This window comes from Mustela putorius, unplaced genomic scaffold (genome assembly GCF_011764305.1).
Source record: "Mustela putorius furo isolate JIRA1106 unplaced genomic scaffold, ASM1176430v1.1 tig00003972_pilon_pilon_pilon, whole genome shotgun sequence".
NCBI lineage: Eukaryota > Metazoa > Chordata > Mammalia > Carnivora > Mustelidae > Mustela > Mustela putorius.
In genome coordinates, this window is record NW_025422115.1 from 26008535 (window position 1) to 26025127 (window position 16593).

The 16593-nt window shown below is 64.4% G+C and overlaps 1 protein-coding gene across 15 annotated transcripts in view; it reads right to left on the reverse strand.

Annotated features, from left to right (window-relative positions):
* KCNQ2 (potassium voltage-gated channel subfamily Q member 2) overlaps nucleotides 1-16593 on the reverse strand; it is a 51985-nt gene that overhangs the window by 25785 nt on the left and 9607 nt on the right. For all 15 annotated transcript variants that reach the window (XM_045070671.1, XM_045070682.1, XM_045070675.1 and 12 more), the window contains exons 2-8: nucleotides 10877-10967; nucleotides 9957-10083; nucleotides 9428-9603; nucleotides 8595-8720; nucleotides 4780-4890; nucleotides 4007-4102; nucleotides 878-972 (exon numbers count right to left, since the gene is read on the reverse strand). In XM_045070671.1, the coding sequence (XP_044926606.1) occupies nucleotides 878-972; nucleotides 4007-4102; nucleotides 4780-4890; nucleotides 8595-8720; nucleotides 9428-9603; nucleotides 9957-10083; nucleotides 10877-10967 (822 nt within the window). The remainder of the gene's footprint in view (nucleotides 1-877; nucleotides 973-4006; nucleotides 4103-4779; nucleotides 4891-8594; nucleotides 8721-9427; nucleotides 9604-9956; nucleotides 10084-10876; nucleotides 10968-16593) is intronic.

Here is a 16593-nt window from a genome sequence, read left to right on the forward strand (position 1 = left end):
AGCTGGCCATCAGCCCACCCTCCGGTGAGGGCCCTGGGGGGGGACCTCTAGGGCAGGCAAGGGGCACCCTCGGGCTGGGGAGCCCCAGGGCTCAGCTTGCCCCCCCTGCCCCCACACGCAAGCCGGATGGGGTATATCCCAAGGGCCGTGGGCCATTTCACCTCAGACCTTGTTCTCCACCAGAGCCTGGCACAGACACACCCTGGGGGGCCACGCTCTCTTTCTGGGCTGCCACCCGCCCTCGAGAAAAGGTGGAAAGTTGCGTGCTGGCAACCCCGGGGCCTCGGGGGCCACTGGCTCTGCCTGCACCAACGGCTCCCCGTGAGGGCTTCCCGGCCCTCCGCTCCCACCAGAGGGCACCTGCCAGGGGTCTGTGTGCTCTGTTCTGTGGGGCGGGGGGTTCAGGGGGTGACGGGCTCGTCCCTGCTGCCCTGGGCAGCGCCCTCTTGGCCCTGGAGCCTCAATAGGGCCCTTCCTCAACACAGCGACCCTGGTCCTCGCTGACGGGCAGAGCGTCACAGTTACCCTTCCACTTCCCAGGCTCTGGGGCCGGCCCTGCCGGGGCTCGGTGCCAGGCTGCGGACCCCGAGAAGCTCTCGGGAGGGCCGGTCTCCGCAATGCCCACAACACAGCGCGACCGACAGCAAGGAAGCTAAGCAAAGGGGCGGATGGAGGGGAGAACCACGAGCTATAAAACAAAGAACAAAATTAATGCTGCGGAATAAATCACACACAGAACTCCTCGAAAAGTACACACATTGTTTAAAAAAAAATAAAGAAAAATTAACGAAAATCATGAACAACCAAAAGATGGGGTTTCAGAACAAACAAAATGAACCCCAGGCGATGCAGCGGATGGGGCGGCGGCGGCGGGTACCTGTACATGGGCACAGTCACCGTGCGCTCGTAATACTGCCACGTGGAGTGGAGGTCCGTGCGGGACAGGTTGGTGGCGTAGAACCTCCAGGCCGACTGCAGAGGGAAAGGGGTGAAGGTCAGATGCCTCCCCGGGTGCCCAGCCCCTGCCAGCCTCGGGGACCCTGTGTCCGGCGCACACGCCTGTGCAGAGCCTTCCGGGACCCGCCTCACCTGCCGCTGGCGGTCACTCCTGCGCTCCCCGCCCACAGGCGGGCCTCACGCCGGGTGCACACAGGGGTGACCCCAGGAGCCCGGGCCAGGGGCGGAGCAGGGACACGCGCTTCGGTCCTCCCGGAAGCCACGACCCGGGCGCTCAGTGAGGGAGAGAGCCTGAGTGCAGCCCTGGCCGCTGGGCCCCAGACTGTCCTCATCTGGCCAGAGCTCCCGCCCCCGCTGGTTTTCAGTCCTCACCGCGGTGAAACACACCCAGATGCGCCATTTCAAGGTGTGCGACTTGGGGCAACGGGTGCGCGTCCACAGCCGCCACGCAACCACCGCTGGTCACCGCTGGCCCCGGAAAGCCCCGCGCCCGCCAGCCCGGGGCGTCCACCTGCGTCCCCCCCCCCGTTCCTGATGTCCCCTCAGCACGACCACACCACACCCGGCCTTCGGAGACCAGTTTTCATCACGACGTTTGCAAGGCCCGCCCGTTCTTTCCAGGTTCGAGTGACGTCCCCTCGTTCGCAGACGCCGTAATTGGTTCTTCCACAGGAGGCGCGGGTTGTCCTACTGCAAGGAGCGCCGCGGCAAATGTCCTGGCGAAGATTTTGGTTGAACCCTGGTTTCCAGGTCTTTGGGGTATGCTCATGGGGGCGCTGCCGGGTCCTCGGGCAGTGCACCCTGAGGGCCCAGGCTCCCCGGCTCCGGTTTCTCCGCACCCACCTCTCCCGTTTTCCCACCTCGGCTCTCGTGGGCTCTGGTTTGCGCTTCCCTGATGACAGATGACGGGGAGCCTTCCCTGTGCTCATCGGGAGAAATGTCTGCTCAAATTCATTTCTAAGTTACTTTGTCTTTTCGTTCCCAAGTTGTGGAAGTTCCTTATGTTCTAGATACTAGACTCTTCTCAGAAATACGTGCAAATATTTTCTCCCATTCTGTGGGTTAACTCTACGCTTTCTTTATAGTGTCCCTTGAAGCACAAAACTTTTTAATTTTGATAAAAATCCCAAATGCTTTTTTTTTTCTCTTTTGCTTGTGCTTTAGGTATCCTAAGAAACCAAAGCCATGGAAATTCACTCCTGTTTTCTTCGAAGAATTTCATAGTTTTAGCTCTTATAATTTGGTTTTTGACCCATTTTCAGTTAATTCAGTATAAGAGTCAAACAGTATTCTTTTAAAATTGGATGTTTGGTCGTCCCAGCGTCATTTGTGGAAGAGCCCGTTCTTTCCTGTTGGATGTTGATAATACCATCGTTTGAGACTTGTTTTGTGGCCCCAGAAATGGTCCGTCCTGGGGAATGTTCCCTGTGCTCCAAGCAGGAACGCACTGGGCTGTCCCAGGGCATCTGCGGGTCCAGCCGGCTCCTGGGCCCAGGTCTTCTGTGTCCCGGGCTCTTCCGTCCAGGACGAGCTGGGGTGTCCACGTCTCCAGCTCTTACCACACAAACGTCTATGTCGCCCGATAATTCTGTCCGTTTCTGCTGCATACACTTGGGGTTCTGTGTCAGTGCGTACGTGACTGTCAGGGTCCCTTGTGGACTGGTTTCTGTCAACACGTCCCTACCTCCTTTGACTCCCGTCACAGGGTCGGACTCAGTGCACGCCCTGGCCCTCTGGAGGTCAGGGTTCCCGGGGAAAATCTCTCTCCTTTCTTCTACGTTCAGCCTGTCACTGTCCCCGGGCTTGGGGTGAGTCTCCAACAGACAGCATACAGCTGGGTAGATTTTAAATATTTTCTGCCCACCCCCACCCCCTGCTTTTCACCTGGGAGAGCTCATCCACGTCCATGTGACGTGGTTATGGACAGGCCTCCTGCTGCATGAGCTTCTGAGCGCCCCCACCCTGCCGTCCCTTGAGTTAGGCTGTGTTTTTACATTTTTACATCATCTGGTGTTTGACTTGGACTCCCTTGCTCTTGGCCTTTACTGAAGTTTTAATACAAGCTGTTTTCTGAATGGTTCCCCTGTGGATGAGGTTGGTGTCTCATGCCCACAGTCGTCTAGTCTAAATGCAGGCCCACTTTTCCGCAACAATGCACAGACCCTGCTCCCCACACCCCTGGCCACCCCCGTCCCCATGCTGCCACCGTTAGAGGTCACATCTGATGCCCTGTGAGCCAGAAATGCGGCTCTGTGGCTGCGGTCTCACACACTCATCTTTTAAACCACGTAAAGAAACAGAAGGTGAGTTCTACGTCAAACGTATGCCATTCCTCCTTTGAAATTTGTCCACTGGTGACCTACCGATGTCCATGTGTCCAGGAGCCACTCCAGCCCTGAGACAATGTCCAGGTAAAGTCCTGAGCTGACCCTTCTGGGGGCCATCAGAGCCCAACGCAAACCACCGCACTTCCAGAACGAGGCACCGCTGCCCCTCCCTCCCCGACGCCAGCAGCCATACCAGGAACGTCCTGGGGCCAGGGCCAGGGGTGCTAGACAAGGGCGTCTAGACCACGTGCCCCCAGCAGCTGCTTGCGGGCACACTGCCCTGGCTGATGGAAGGTTGTGATCCAGTTCCTGAGAACTGAGAGGTAAGATACCCCCGGGCAGTCCCCATCTTTAAAAAGGAAAGACCCGGGAGACGGGGCCATGTCCACCGGCTCCCCGGCTTTGGAGAGGGACCCCTTGGGCAGCCTGCTGCTTGGGGGTCCCACTCAGGAAGCCTGGCTGGACCCCAAGGGGATCTGAGCCCCCAGCAGTGGGACAGGCTGCACAGCTCGCTGAGTGGGGTCTCTGTGCAGCGTGGGAGAGCCGGCACACCTGCCCCCAGAGGCCCGCGGCCCACGCAGGGCAGCAGCCACCACCCATGTTGTTACGACTACAGGCCTTGGGTGTCTGCACCGGTTCCCAGCACGTGGCCCTGACTTCCACGCTCCTGCAGGGGCTGCGGCCTGTCCGGGTGGGGGAGACCCGGGGGCGCACGGACTCACCTGGATCAGGCCTGCTGCAGGGTTCCGCCTCTTCTCAAAGTGCTTCTGCCGATGTTGCTCTTGAACTTTCAGAGCAAAGCCAGACCCCAGAATGCCCTGGGAACCATCAGGGTCAGACCATGTGCCTGGGGCCACAGCACCCACTCCCAGCCCAGCCCACACACACTGGGGGGACGCACAGGCTCAGCCTCACCACCGCCTCCGTCCCTAACCACTTGGGACCAAGCTGGGGGAGAACACTTGAACTTAGGGTCAAGGAAACCTCTGGCTTTCATGCGCATGACGATGCGCCCCTGAAACCCGCCTGGGCCCAGAGATCGCCCTCCTTCCTAACCGTGGGCCCTGAAGGGGGAGTAGGCCCAGGCTCCTAGTGGAGAGCGGGGTCCCCCACCAGCCACCCTCTGTCCTGCCTAACGGTTAACAGAGAGCTCGTCCCCTCTGTGAGGTCGCCTAGAGACTTGACAGGGATCTGTGCACTGCAAAGCACTGCTCTTGGTCACAGGGGCCTACTGGCCAGTCCTGTAAGGCTGAGAGGCCAGAGTGACAGACAGAGGCCACAGCTCGAGGACAGAGTGCTCCCACCAGCCCCCGGCCAGGGCAGCCCTGAAAGGGCGAAGGGCACCAGATCTTTGCACCAGACCTGCCGCCCTGAGCTCCCGCAGTGCTGGGGACCCTGCCGGGAGCTGTGCCCCTGTCCCATGGACCCCAGGTGGACAGGAGCCTGGGCCTGCACGTGGCCCCCACCAAAGGCAGGAAGGGGCAGCAGGACTTACCGCGGGAAGAGCGAAGAAGGAGACGCCGATGAGGGTGAAGGTGGCGGCCAGGAGCCTCCCGTTCCAGGTCTGGGGGTACTTGTCCCCGTAACCAATGGTCGTCAGGGTGATCTGTGGGAAGGATGGTCGGTCAGCCAGGCCCGGCCATGACCACTGTGGAGGCCACAATCCTGACCTGGACACTCTTCCCAGCCCCCAGGAGTCTCACACAAAGGCCCGCCCTCAGGACACGCTGGACGGGCACCCAGGCCGCCGCTCCCACGTCAACCACACGAGGCCCGGTGAGGCCGGCGCCCATGCTGCCGCCCTGCGTCCCTGCCCTAGCCGCACACTCTCCAGATCCTCCTCTTTCTCCCCATTCCAGGGCGGGCTGTGGGGTCCCTAGGAGCCTCTCTTCCCACTCCACACCTGCCAGAGCCAGAGGAGCCACCCAGCAAGGGGGCCGAGCGGCTTCCCATGGGGGTGGGGGGTGGCAGGTGGCAGCTCTGGGCTCATGGCAGGGGCAGCAGTCAGAAAGCCCAGGAAGAACCAGCAGCTGGACAGGGATGGTGCCAAGCAGGAGCCCCAGGGGGCAGAGGACAGGGACAGGACGGGACCTTCGTGCGATGGGGCCTTTGGGAAGGTGACTTAGAAGCGGAGGCCGAAAGTTCAGGAAGGGCCCCTCAGAAGTGTAGAGCACGTGAGCTGCCCCAGCAGGACGGGAGGCAGGGCCGGCTCCCTGGTGTGCGGCAGAGAGGACTGTGCCCAGGCACAAGGCCCTCAGGCACACAGGAGGCCCACTGCCCACAGGGTGAGAGCCAGGCGGCCCCCACCCGTTCTGCCGACGGGGCATCCCTCAGCATCCACCTGCAGCCCCTGGGGCTGTCCCCCAGACTCGGGGCACGGAGCCCGCCGAAAGCCCACCGTGGAGTCTAGAAAACAGCACTGGATGAATCATGGCCCCCCGGGCGGGGACTTCGGGGCCTGCGTACATACAGTGAGAAGGGGGACACCGTCCCCATTCAGGCATGCGCAGAAAGTTCTGGAAAGGGACCGGGAGTGAGAAAGAGGCAGCCAGGAGTGGGCAAGGGCCGTAAGGGGACCCGCTCCTCACCGTTAAAACCTCCCTGGTCGAAACTCCACTCAGCGCGGGATTATCAAGGTCTTCAGTATAAATGCATATTTTAAAGACAAAAGGCACTTCAAACCACCATTTCCCCTTAAAATTCCACTGGGCGACCGCTGAGGTTGTGGAGAGGAGACACCAGAGGACGGGGCCGGGGCCAGGAGACATGACGGGAGTCCGGGTGAGAGAGCCCAGCAGGAAGGAGAGGCCCCTGGACCCCAGCCCCAGCGAGCCCCTCCTCCACTCCAGGGCAGGAGCGAGGGACAGACCAGCCTGGGGACGAGCCGGAGGGGGATGGCCGGCGGGGGATGGGCAGACAGGGGGACGGGCCAGCTGGGGGAAGGACTGGAGGGGACGGTCGGCAGGGGGACAGGCCAGGCCAGAGGGGGAGGGACAGACGGGGACAGGCTCCATGAAAAGGCAACAGTATGGGTGAACCCAAGACTTGCCGAAAGCCCTCCAGGGGACAGAAGACCTCAAAGACATCAAGATCCTCTCACAGAGACAAGAAATCTTATCCATAAAACAAAGTAATTTTGAAAATGAAGTTAACATGAAGCTGAGACAAAAAGCTGGGCACGTCTCCTAGGAGCTGGACAAACACACGAGGAAACAGAAGAACCAGACAGACACATCCCAAGGTCCTGAGGTCGGTGCAGGTATCGTCCGGCCCAGACAGAGCTGGGCAGACTGGCTCGGGAGTCCAGGTGGCAAAAGCAGGTGAACAGGAGGACCCCCCACGGCGGCTCCCAGTCCAGAAGCACATGGGAGATGGTTCCCAAAGTGCCCAGAGGGAAAGGCCCTGCCCTCAGTGGCTCCCAGCAGCCGGGTGTGTGGCAGTGGGACACCCATAGACCTGAGGTCTCAGAGACACCGGCCTGCTCCTCCAGAGTGAGGGGAGACTCGAGGGGAGCATCGGGGCGGGCGTGGGAGGGATGCAGGTGCGGACCCCCCCCCCCCCCGCCCTGCAGGCCTGCAGAGCCGAAGGAAGGCAACTCAGAGAGGACGTCGTCTCCCTAGAACAATGAGGACGGCCAAGGTCCTCCAAGTGGGTCACTAAGGTATGAAGCTTCATCGGGAAAGGGCAGTGTAAGCATGTTGCTTGGGATCTGGAGGTAAACCCCCGAGAAAGACCGCAGGAGTTGCTGCCTCTGCCCCCAGGCACACTCACGGCAACACCTGCACACTATTCGTGCGTCGTGTGGGCACATGTGCGAACACGGTCTCGGTAAAACCCTCCAGTAAGAGTTTCGGTTCTCAGAGATGGGAAGACCGGCCCAAGAGCGGGGCCTGGGGGCGGGATGCGCTGCGTCGCCAGCCACTGGCCCAGGGCCCGTGCTTCCCGCACGGCTGGATCAGAGGACACAGACTCCAGGGCTCCCGGCGATCAATAAAATAATTACAGATGAATTGCATTCTCACTGAAATGTGAGGAAAGACTGCACATTCCTTCTCCCCGTTAGATATGAATTATCTGCTAGAGGCCACACAACCAGCATCTGTGGAAGGGGGTCTGGAGTCCTGGGAGACAGCGGACCCATGCAACCCTCCACGCGCCCCCCAGGACAAGCACTCCGCTCCCTCGGGAAGAGCCCCGCGGAGGAGGGGCCCTCCTGCGCCCTGCCAGGGACCTCCGTGGACAGGGGCCGGCGTGGGGGCCAGGCCGAGTTCCATCCAGCTAATGGGGATGAAGCCCACAGGGCACGGCCTTGTCCCCACCAGGCACAGACACGGGGCCGTCCCCACCCAGGGTGGCCCAAGAAGAAGCAGATGACAGGAGAGGGTCCTCCAGGGACCTGGGAGTCGGGCGGCCGCGCCAATGGCTCCAGATCTCCCCTGGATGGGGCAGCCTGGAAGGTGGAGCCCAGGAGAGCCACGGGCCCCGGTGTCCGTTTCTCAAAGTCTCCTGTCCCAACTGCCCCCTCCTGTCCTCCAGCTCAGAGTCCTCATACACCGGGGGCCGAGGAAAAAGGAAGGTCAGTGACTGGCCAGAGCCGGGCACAGGCTCCCCGGAAGCCAGCACACCGATGGGGGCGAAGAGCACCATGATGTCTGGGGGGGACAGCAGTGGCCTCCCCCACCGGGACGCCAGCCACGCATACGCCCTGCCGCCCTGTCCGGGCACCTGCTTCTGACCGGCCAGCAGGTGGCGCCAGGAAGCACCTCCTGCTGAGAGTCCTCCTGTCTCCTGGGGTGGGGGCAGGGGGGGGGGGGGGGGGGGGCACCTCCTGGGGGGGGCTGCAGCGGGCAGGCGGGGGAGCACCCCCAGGGAAGGATGAGGACCCAGCAGCCAGCACTCACCAGGCCCCACCACAGGACGAGGACCCAGCAGCAGCACTCACCAGGCCCCACCACAGGACGAGGACCCAGCAGCAGCACTCACCAGGGCCCACCACAGGACGAGGACCCAGCAGCAGCACTCACCAGGGCCCACCGCAGGATGAGGACCCAGCAGCAGCACTCACCAGGCCCACCACAGGACGAGGACCCAGCAGCAGCACTCACCAGGCCCCACCACAGGACGAGGACCCAGCAGCAGCACTCACCAGGGCCCACCGCAGGATGAGGACCCAGCAGCAGCACTCACCAGGCCCCACCACAGGACGAGGACCCAGCAGCAGCACTCACCAGGGCCCACCGCAGGACGAGGACCCAGCAGCAGCACTCACCAGGCCCCACCGCAGGACGAGGACCCAGCAGCAGCACTCACCAGGCCCCACCACAGGGCATCGGCGTAGGTGTCAAAGTGATCGTTCTCCCCCTTCTCAGCCAAGTAAACCAGGAAGGAGGCCAGGATGAGGCACAGAAAACCGATGTACCAAGCCGTCACCAGCTCCTGGAAGAAGGGCCCCCGTCACGGCTGCCCATCCCAGCAGGCAGCGTCCGGCCTGGCCCAACCCTAGCAGCACCGAGGGTCCCCACCCTGGGCAGGCGTGCTATGGGTTCAGTGACCCACACAGCCCCCAGCATACGCTGGGCCGTGTGGCCCTGGCCCTGGGCACGGGGCTGAGGAGCAGGGCGTCCAGTTTCACAGTCCCAGGGCTGGGTGGTCCCTGGACCTGGGCGCCTCCCACGCACAGGCCAGCACGCCCCGTCCCCCAGGCTTGGGGCGCTCCCCCAGGGGCCTGAGGCATTCATTCAGGCTGTAGCCTTGGGATGACCTCCCTGGGCATGGAGGAGGCTCCTGGACCAGCCGGGGGGTCCTCAGCACCTCAGCATGTCCGGGGACCGACCCCGGCCCTGGCCTGCTCACCAACCCCCCAGCTCCGGGCTCAGACAGGAGGGGCTGCTGGGCTCCTCCTGGGGGGTGGGGCTGCAGGCCCCTGACACAGCCACCTTGACCCCCTGCCTCCGGGGTCCCGTGCCTGGGCAGTACCGGCCCCATGCCCCCACTGACCACACAGCGCGCCACGGACCAGCTGCCGCGGACAGAGCCTCCCGGGACAGCACAGCCGTGGGAGGATGCCCAGGAAGGGGATGGGCTGGGCCCTGTGTGCCCGGACCCCCGGGGCATCTGAGGCAGGGTGTGGGGGCGGGGCTCACCTTGCTGTGGGCGTAGACCACGGAGCCCAGCAGCTTCCAGGTCCCGCCGCGCCGGTCCATGCGGATCATGCGCAGGATCTGCAGGAAACGCAGGCTGCGGAGCGCCGACGTGGCGAACACGTTGCCCTGGGAGCCGGCGGCCAGCACAGCAATGGAGGCGATGAGCACCATGATGTCTGCGGGAGACGGCGGGGCTCGAGGCAGGGCTGGCCCCCTGCACTGCCAGTTCCGGCTGCAGGCGAGGGGGCCCCCAGGATGACGGACAGATGTTCAGGAGCCACATGCAAAGGACCAGCAAGGGGGCCGCACGACGGTTCACCCCGCCCGGCCCTGCCCTGGGCAGCAGCCGTCCCCACGGCTCTGCCTTCTCCCGCCACTCCACCGCGTTCACCACGGCGCGGGCACCAAGAGGCAGGTGGGAGAAACTTCTGGAAGCGGCCAGTCAGCAGTCTCGGCCTGCCTCCGGGGCCAGCACACACCCCCGTCGGTCTTGGGGCTGGCAGCCCGCCTGCACCCTCTCTGGCCTCACCTATCACACAGAAGGGCTTCCGGGCGAACTTGAGCCGCCCCCTCCAGCCGCGGTACCGGCAGCAGCAGCCCGCCGCCCAGATCCGCACAAAGTACTCCACACCGAACACCACGATGGTCACGATTTCCTGCAGGAGAGGCCAGGCTGAGCCGCGCCCAGGCCGGGGTCAGGGCTGGGACCCAGCCGGCCGGTGCTCGTGTGGGAGGTTCCCATCCGGCGTGAGCTGGTGTTAGCGGGGGGGGGGGGTTCCCGTCCAGCGTGTGAGTCGGTGTTAGTGGGGGTGGCGAGGCGGGGGGAGCATGGAAAGCAAAGCTGAGGAAGGGTCCCAGGTTACTGCAAGGGGGCGTGGCCTCCCTGAGGCCGGTGGCCCCCAGGCCAGAGCGAAGGGTGGGGGGGGGAGGGCAGGCTCCTCTGAGGTTCACTCTGGACCTTGCTCAGCCTCCTTCCGTCACCAGCAGCAACAAAGACACTACACGACGGTTGCCATGGTGCGCGCCCCTGCCTGTCAGCGGCTGTCAGCTCCTCAGCCCACTGTGCCCCCGCCCCGCGCCCCCATCGTGGGGACTCCCCACCATCCCGGGGAGGGGGCACCTGGGCCCTCGGGCTCTAGCGAGCACTTGGGAACGGAGTGGGGTGGGCTCTCAGAGGCTGTGGGGGCAGCAGGGTGGACTGTCTGTTAGGGGAGAAGCAGGTAGGGGCACTATGACCCCGGGGGCGGTGGGCACTGCAAGGTCGCTCACTAATGCAGAGGGGAGGCTGGGCGGGCCTTCGTCCACCAAGCTGGAGACCAGAGATCAGGGAACACTGCGGGGGGCGAGTCTCCAGGCTCAGACGGAGCAGGTCTGAGGGATCAGAGACAAGGGGCTGGGGACCGAGCGCCGACCACCGCTCCGCAGCTGGACGTCCCGCCAGGGGCTCACCAAGATGTAGAGCGCTCCCTCCGAGCTCTTCTCGTACTCCTTGATGGTGGAGAAGACCGACAGCACGAGGCAGGAGAAGACCAGCAGGAACCTGGGGCCGAGGCGAGGGCGGTCAGCGGTGGCACAGACGAGGCACGGGGGGCAGAGCCCCGCACCCACGCCCGCAACGCGCCCCAGGGACTGCGCACCACCACGCCTGCCACACTCCCGCGTCAACAGCTCTGGGTTGTGGGAAGGTCCCCAGAATGCTGAGAGGGACACTGGCTGCCCCGTGGACGTCCCTCAGTCAGTCTGGGTCCTCTGCCTTGCATACGCTTGTCCCTTTCTAGGCTCACAAACAGAACACGCCCATCTTCCAGTTAGCACGGTCCTTCACGAACACCCGCCCAGGGCCTTGGCTGCCAGAGCTGGGTCCTGGCTGTGCATGGCGGGGGCAGAGAGGGCCCGCTGTTCCCAGTAAGTGGTGCCGGGAAACACCGTGCCGCTAACGCAGACGCCAAGGCCCCGTCCAACAGAGCAGCAGGGTGTCCAGCTGAAGGGGACAGTGTGAGCCTGGGGTCTGAGAGAGCAGAGTGCCTGAGGCCAGGAGCCAGAGCACAAAGCACACGGTGTGGGGAGCTAGACAGGGGTCCACACACCACGCACCTCCCTGGACGCCCCAGGAATCAAGACCACCAGGCTCCCAGGAGGAGGCCCCCACGCAGTCCGACCTGAGCCCAGCCGCTTGGACGCTAACCCAGGCCCGCCCCCGCTGGGTCCGCCCGTGTCCTGCTGGCGCACTAACTGGGCTGCCCCAGCAGCTCTGAGCCTCAGCCCATCCTGGGGCAACTCGGGCAGCCCTGCCCCATGCACCCCAAAGACCCTCCCTGGGAGCGTGGCTGGGGAGGGGGTCCCGGCGCACTCCCCGCAGATAAAGAAGGCAAGGCCAGCACCCGCCAGCCAGATACGACACGAGCGAAAAAACAGTCACATTTCAAAACCACAATTAATTTCCTTTCATTAGACAATTTATTCAATTAACTGAGCCCTGGAGAAAACGTCCAGATGGCTCATGTGCTGGACCCTCTGCCTGCTGGGGTCTTCTCCCAAGTCAGTCAGTGGGGGGAGGTGGCGCCCGCACAGGGAGGACCTGCCCGGGACAGGGGACGTGGAGGTTCCCAGGTTCTGGGTCAGGACCCTGGAGGCCTGGCTGATGGCAGGGGCTGAACGTATCACCCACGGCAGGAAGGGCACCCGACTCAGCTTGGCTCGGTGCGGAAATGCAGGGAGCCCAGGGAGACGAGCAATCTGGCAGGCCTCCCTGAGGAGGTGTCCACGAAGGTGACGAGGAATGGGCGGGGCCGAGAGGGGAGAAGGGAAGAGCACGTGGGGTGGCCCAGAGATGGGGAAGACGGCGGGCTCTGGGACCCGGCAGGGGGCACGTCTGACCAGATGGGAAAACGGGGCAGGGGGCGCCTGGCGTCGCCGTCACCCGCGTGCGGGCGGGCGGCCTCCACGCACAGACCCGCGCTGTCAGAAAACGTTCCCCTGAAGTGAAGGAGAGAAAGCCCCGGGCCCAAGGCGACCAGGGCTTGTGTGCCCAGCTTCCTGTGGGCGGCTCTGACCGGCACCCTGGAACATTCCGGAACAGCCTGGCCGTGCTCCGTGGACAGGCTGCCTTCCCAGCAGGCCGTGATGGGGAGCTGCAGAGTCACCCTCAGGGAAGCGTGAACTCTGGGAAGGTCCCTCTCAGCCAGGGGAGCGGAGCCAACTCTGACAGCGGCCGCCCTGCACCGGAGGTTCTAGAACGGACGGCCCCCGCAGGCGCCGGGGTGCGCGCTTGGGAAGAGGTGGGCCCGGCCCACCCGTGAGGGGGCGGGGGAGGCAGGCAGCGCGTAAGGCCGCAGCAAAGACAAGCAGAGCCCCAGGCAGAGCGACCACCCGCTGGCCGAGCCACATCTCCAGGCCAGGACGGGGTCCCCCGTTCCGGAGAGGAGGCCCCCAACGGCGATCACCTCCCCGACCCCCAGCGCACGTAAGCTGAACAACAGAGGATACATTTATTTCCAGGCACCTTCCTGTCTGCAGGCACCTGGGGGACCAGGAACCCCGCCAGCCCCCTGCCACCACCCACTCGCACCCACCCTCACATGGGGGAACTGAGCTCAGGAAGCTGCTCGAGGGCCCGAGCACAGTGTCCTCGGCGATGCAGACACCCGAGTGGGTCCAGCCCCGGGATCCTGGGGGAGGGGCTAGCGTGGACACAGGGGCCATCCTCCTGCAGGGCAGATGGGGTCCCCTCGCAGCCCTGGGCAGATCTGGAGCTGCCCGCCGACTCTCAGGGATCTGAAGGGGCCTGTTCTCGCCTCACCTCCCGTGGCCTTTCCCTCTGCTCCTGATGGCTGAGGCAAGGGACCCTTCTGCCCACTCCCGGTCCTCAAGAGACATGTGGGGAGAGGAGCCCAGGGACCACCACCAGCACCCCCGTGGGTCCCCTCAGAGCACACCGTGGGCTCAGAGTGCCCACTCCTCCAGGCCCCGGAGGACCCACACGGCTCAAGAGGAGAAGTTGAGACAGACATCTTTGCTCTGCCGGCCCAGGATGGCTGGTCCCCTTCCTCCTGGTGAGGCCGGGGGGGCTCTGCGGCTGGAGCCCCTCCCATAGCCGCTCTGTGCAGCCCTTCTCAGCCCTCCAGCCTGGGAACCGTCCAGGCTGCCGTGGAAGACAGGAGGGAGGCGTCCCCGGTGCCAGGACCGGGTGGTTCTCCTCCCGCAGCCACAGCCTGAGATCGCGTCTCACGGTGAAATCCCCCGGTTGCCAAGGAGACAAGTATCTCAGCAGCCGGTCTCCAGCCCCAGACTGGGGGTGGGGGGGCAGGATGGGAGGCACGAGGCGGGGGGTGAGGAGGGCCTCAGACAGAGCTCACCCGACCACGAGGAAAGGGGCCACCTGGAGAGGGAGCAGCCGAGGACAACCCCTCGTCTGCCGCCTGGGTGCCGGCCAGCCCCGCCCAGGCCCGCAGCGAGCGGGCGGTGCTCACCCTGCGGCAGACGAGACCTCCGCCGGCGTCAGAAGGGACTTGAGCCACAGCCTGAGCGGGGAGCAGAGAGGCCGGCAGGGGCCTCTCTGGGATTCTGGGATTCTGGGATTCTGACTTACGGGGCGCTGGTGCGGGGCGGCCCAGGGCAGGCAGGTGCTGACGGAGGGACGGGGGCATCGAGCGGAGGGGCTCAGGTCCACCAACGAGCCCCCCGCGGCGGTCAGCCTGTAGCCACGCCTGCCGGTCGGGGGGGGGGGGGGCACCGAGCAGGCGTGCACACGTGTGCGCACGGGTGAGTTCCGCCTGCCCCCGCACGAGGGGGGCGGCCCCCACCCCCGGGGAGACACTCCTCTGCTTTGCCTCCCCCGCCCACACCTCACTCCATCTGAGAGCACAGAATGCATAGTTTCTGGAAAGACAGGAAAGAGCCCCTGCGATCTTGTTCCTGGGGTCAACAGGGAGAGGCCAGCACAGAGGCCAGGCAAAGCCTCCTGGGCCAGGCCCTCACCCTGGACGCCGTCGCTGCCCCGAAGACAGGCAGGAGACAGCCGAGGCTTCCAGTCTGGTTTCCGTCCGTAACAAAACAGACGTTGACGGTACCGGCAAGGACAGGAGAAGGTTTGAGCGCAGCACCGCCCCCCAGCCCCGGCTGGCTGCTCTCGGAAGGAGGGGAAGGCTCTCCCCCGTCAGACTAACATGCACAGCGAGGCGACCACGTGCCGGCCATGACTGGAGGCAGGACGTGCTCTCGCCCATGCTACAGGCGGGAAACGGAGGCTCTGGAGCCGTTCGCGGCGGCCACCCAGGGTCTGAGCACACTCTCCCCCTCGCCACAGTACGTCTGTGCCTCCCTGGGGGCTGGTGGCCCAGAAGCCTGGCAGGGCCCAGGCGGAGAGAACACCAGCCCGCACGAGGCCACAGCGGGACCTCCTGTCCAGACTTGCCACCCGGCCCCCGGGAGACTCTTGCCTGTCTTGTCCATTAGGACCTGGAATCTAATTTCGCCCCTAATAAACTGCTCTGCCTCCCGGACCCACTGCCACTTCCAATCTCCAGGAGTGACGGAGAGCCCAGACTGCTGACAGCCGCTCCAGGCATGAACCAGACGTGAACAATCACTGGGTTCCCGTGACCCTCTTCTGGAGTGGAGGCTCCCCCGTGGGTGCGGCCTCCCCCCAGAGCCCCCAGGCCAGTCAGTCCAGCCCCCCACCTGAGCCAAAGCCCATGGGGAGGTGACAGGTGAGCTCTCGGGACGGTGCCTGGCACTCAACAAGTGATCGATACGAGGCCCGGCCTGACGAGCCACAGCCCAGAAAGCCCCAGCCCCATGGAAGGTCCAGCCTCTGGCTCGGCACTCGAGGCCCCGTGAACAGTCTTGGCCTGCCCCACCCCACTCCAGCCCCTCCCACGCCCGGCCCCCAGGGCCATCCCACAGCCAGGCCTGTCACACCCATGCCCCTTCCTCTCATAACACCCAGGGCAAGAAGGTCTCTCAGGAGACCCCCTGATGCCCCCCCACTGGCCAGTGAACCCCCCAGGATGGCCAGTCCCTACAAGGCCTTGGCCATGGACTCTCTCAGGACTGAGGGCTAAGCCGGTCAGATCCCTGCATCTCTCCCTAGCCATTCATCTATCAGAAGCCCCATGTTCACAGGGACACCCAACGCCCCACCGAGACTATAGGAAGCACACACTCTCCTGCCGATTTCTCAGCCTTCCCAAGCCAGCTTCCCGACCCCAGGGACTTTGCATGCACCGTTCTTACGGCCGGAATCTCTTTTCTGCTTGCACATCCATCCTGGGGCCGCCTCCTCCTCATCTGTGGTTTCTGACAGGCTGCCCAGCCCTGCTATGCTAGTACCCTCCAAGACCACCTCCCCTGCTCAGCTCAGCTGGCCCCTGACTACACAGCCAGAACCCACACACGGGGGTGGGGCAGTCTTCCTGGCCCATGGTGGCCAACACAGCCTTCCTGAGGTCGGACCGGCTGGAGAGTGGCTCACAGCCCCACCCAGACAAGGTTCGCGGTGCAAACTGTGCAGTGTCCGAACACCGCTGGAAAAGACGGGAGCCAGGGCTCAAGCAGGGGCCCGTCGACAGCAGGCCTGTGTCCCAGAGTGACTCAGCGGGCTTCCAAAGGCAGAGCGTGGGGGTCCTGAGACCGGGAGGGGCGCGGCACTCTCTGAGGAGCCCAGCCGCATGTGAAGCACAACGGGGCCAACGCACCTCATGGAACAGGAGGCCCACAAGGAACAGCCGAGGACTGGGAAGAACAGTCCGTCCGCACAATCCCAGGGAAGCCCGGTACAGGAGCGGGGCGGGGGGGTCCCTGGAGGCCACACGGCTGTGCTGTGAGCTCTGGGAACCGGACCTAGTTAGCAAGACCTCATCTGCGGGAGACATCAGCTTTTGGGGGAAAGGTGCTCAACAGTGGGGTTGGGGAACCACGTCCCAGGAAACGAGCCCAGGAACACTCAGGGGCTCAGGGTCGCCTACCCGGCTGCCCCCCCAGAGCTTGATGGGACAGCTAGGCTGCAGCCCTGTCAGTCTCCCCCAGACCCTCCCTGGAGACCGTCCCCCTGGCTGCTGGGCTGGCCCACCCCCCATGCTCCTGGGCTCATAGCTCTGCCATATGGTCCCCTAAAAACAGGCCTAGGGAGCGCTTTCTTGGACGGCACTCCCACGCCTCCAGGGACA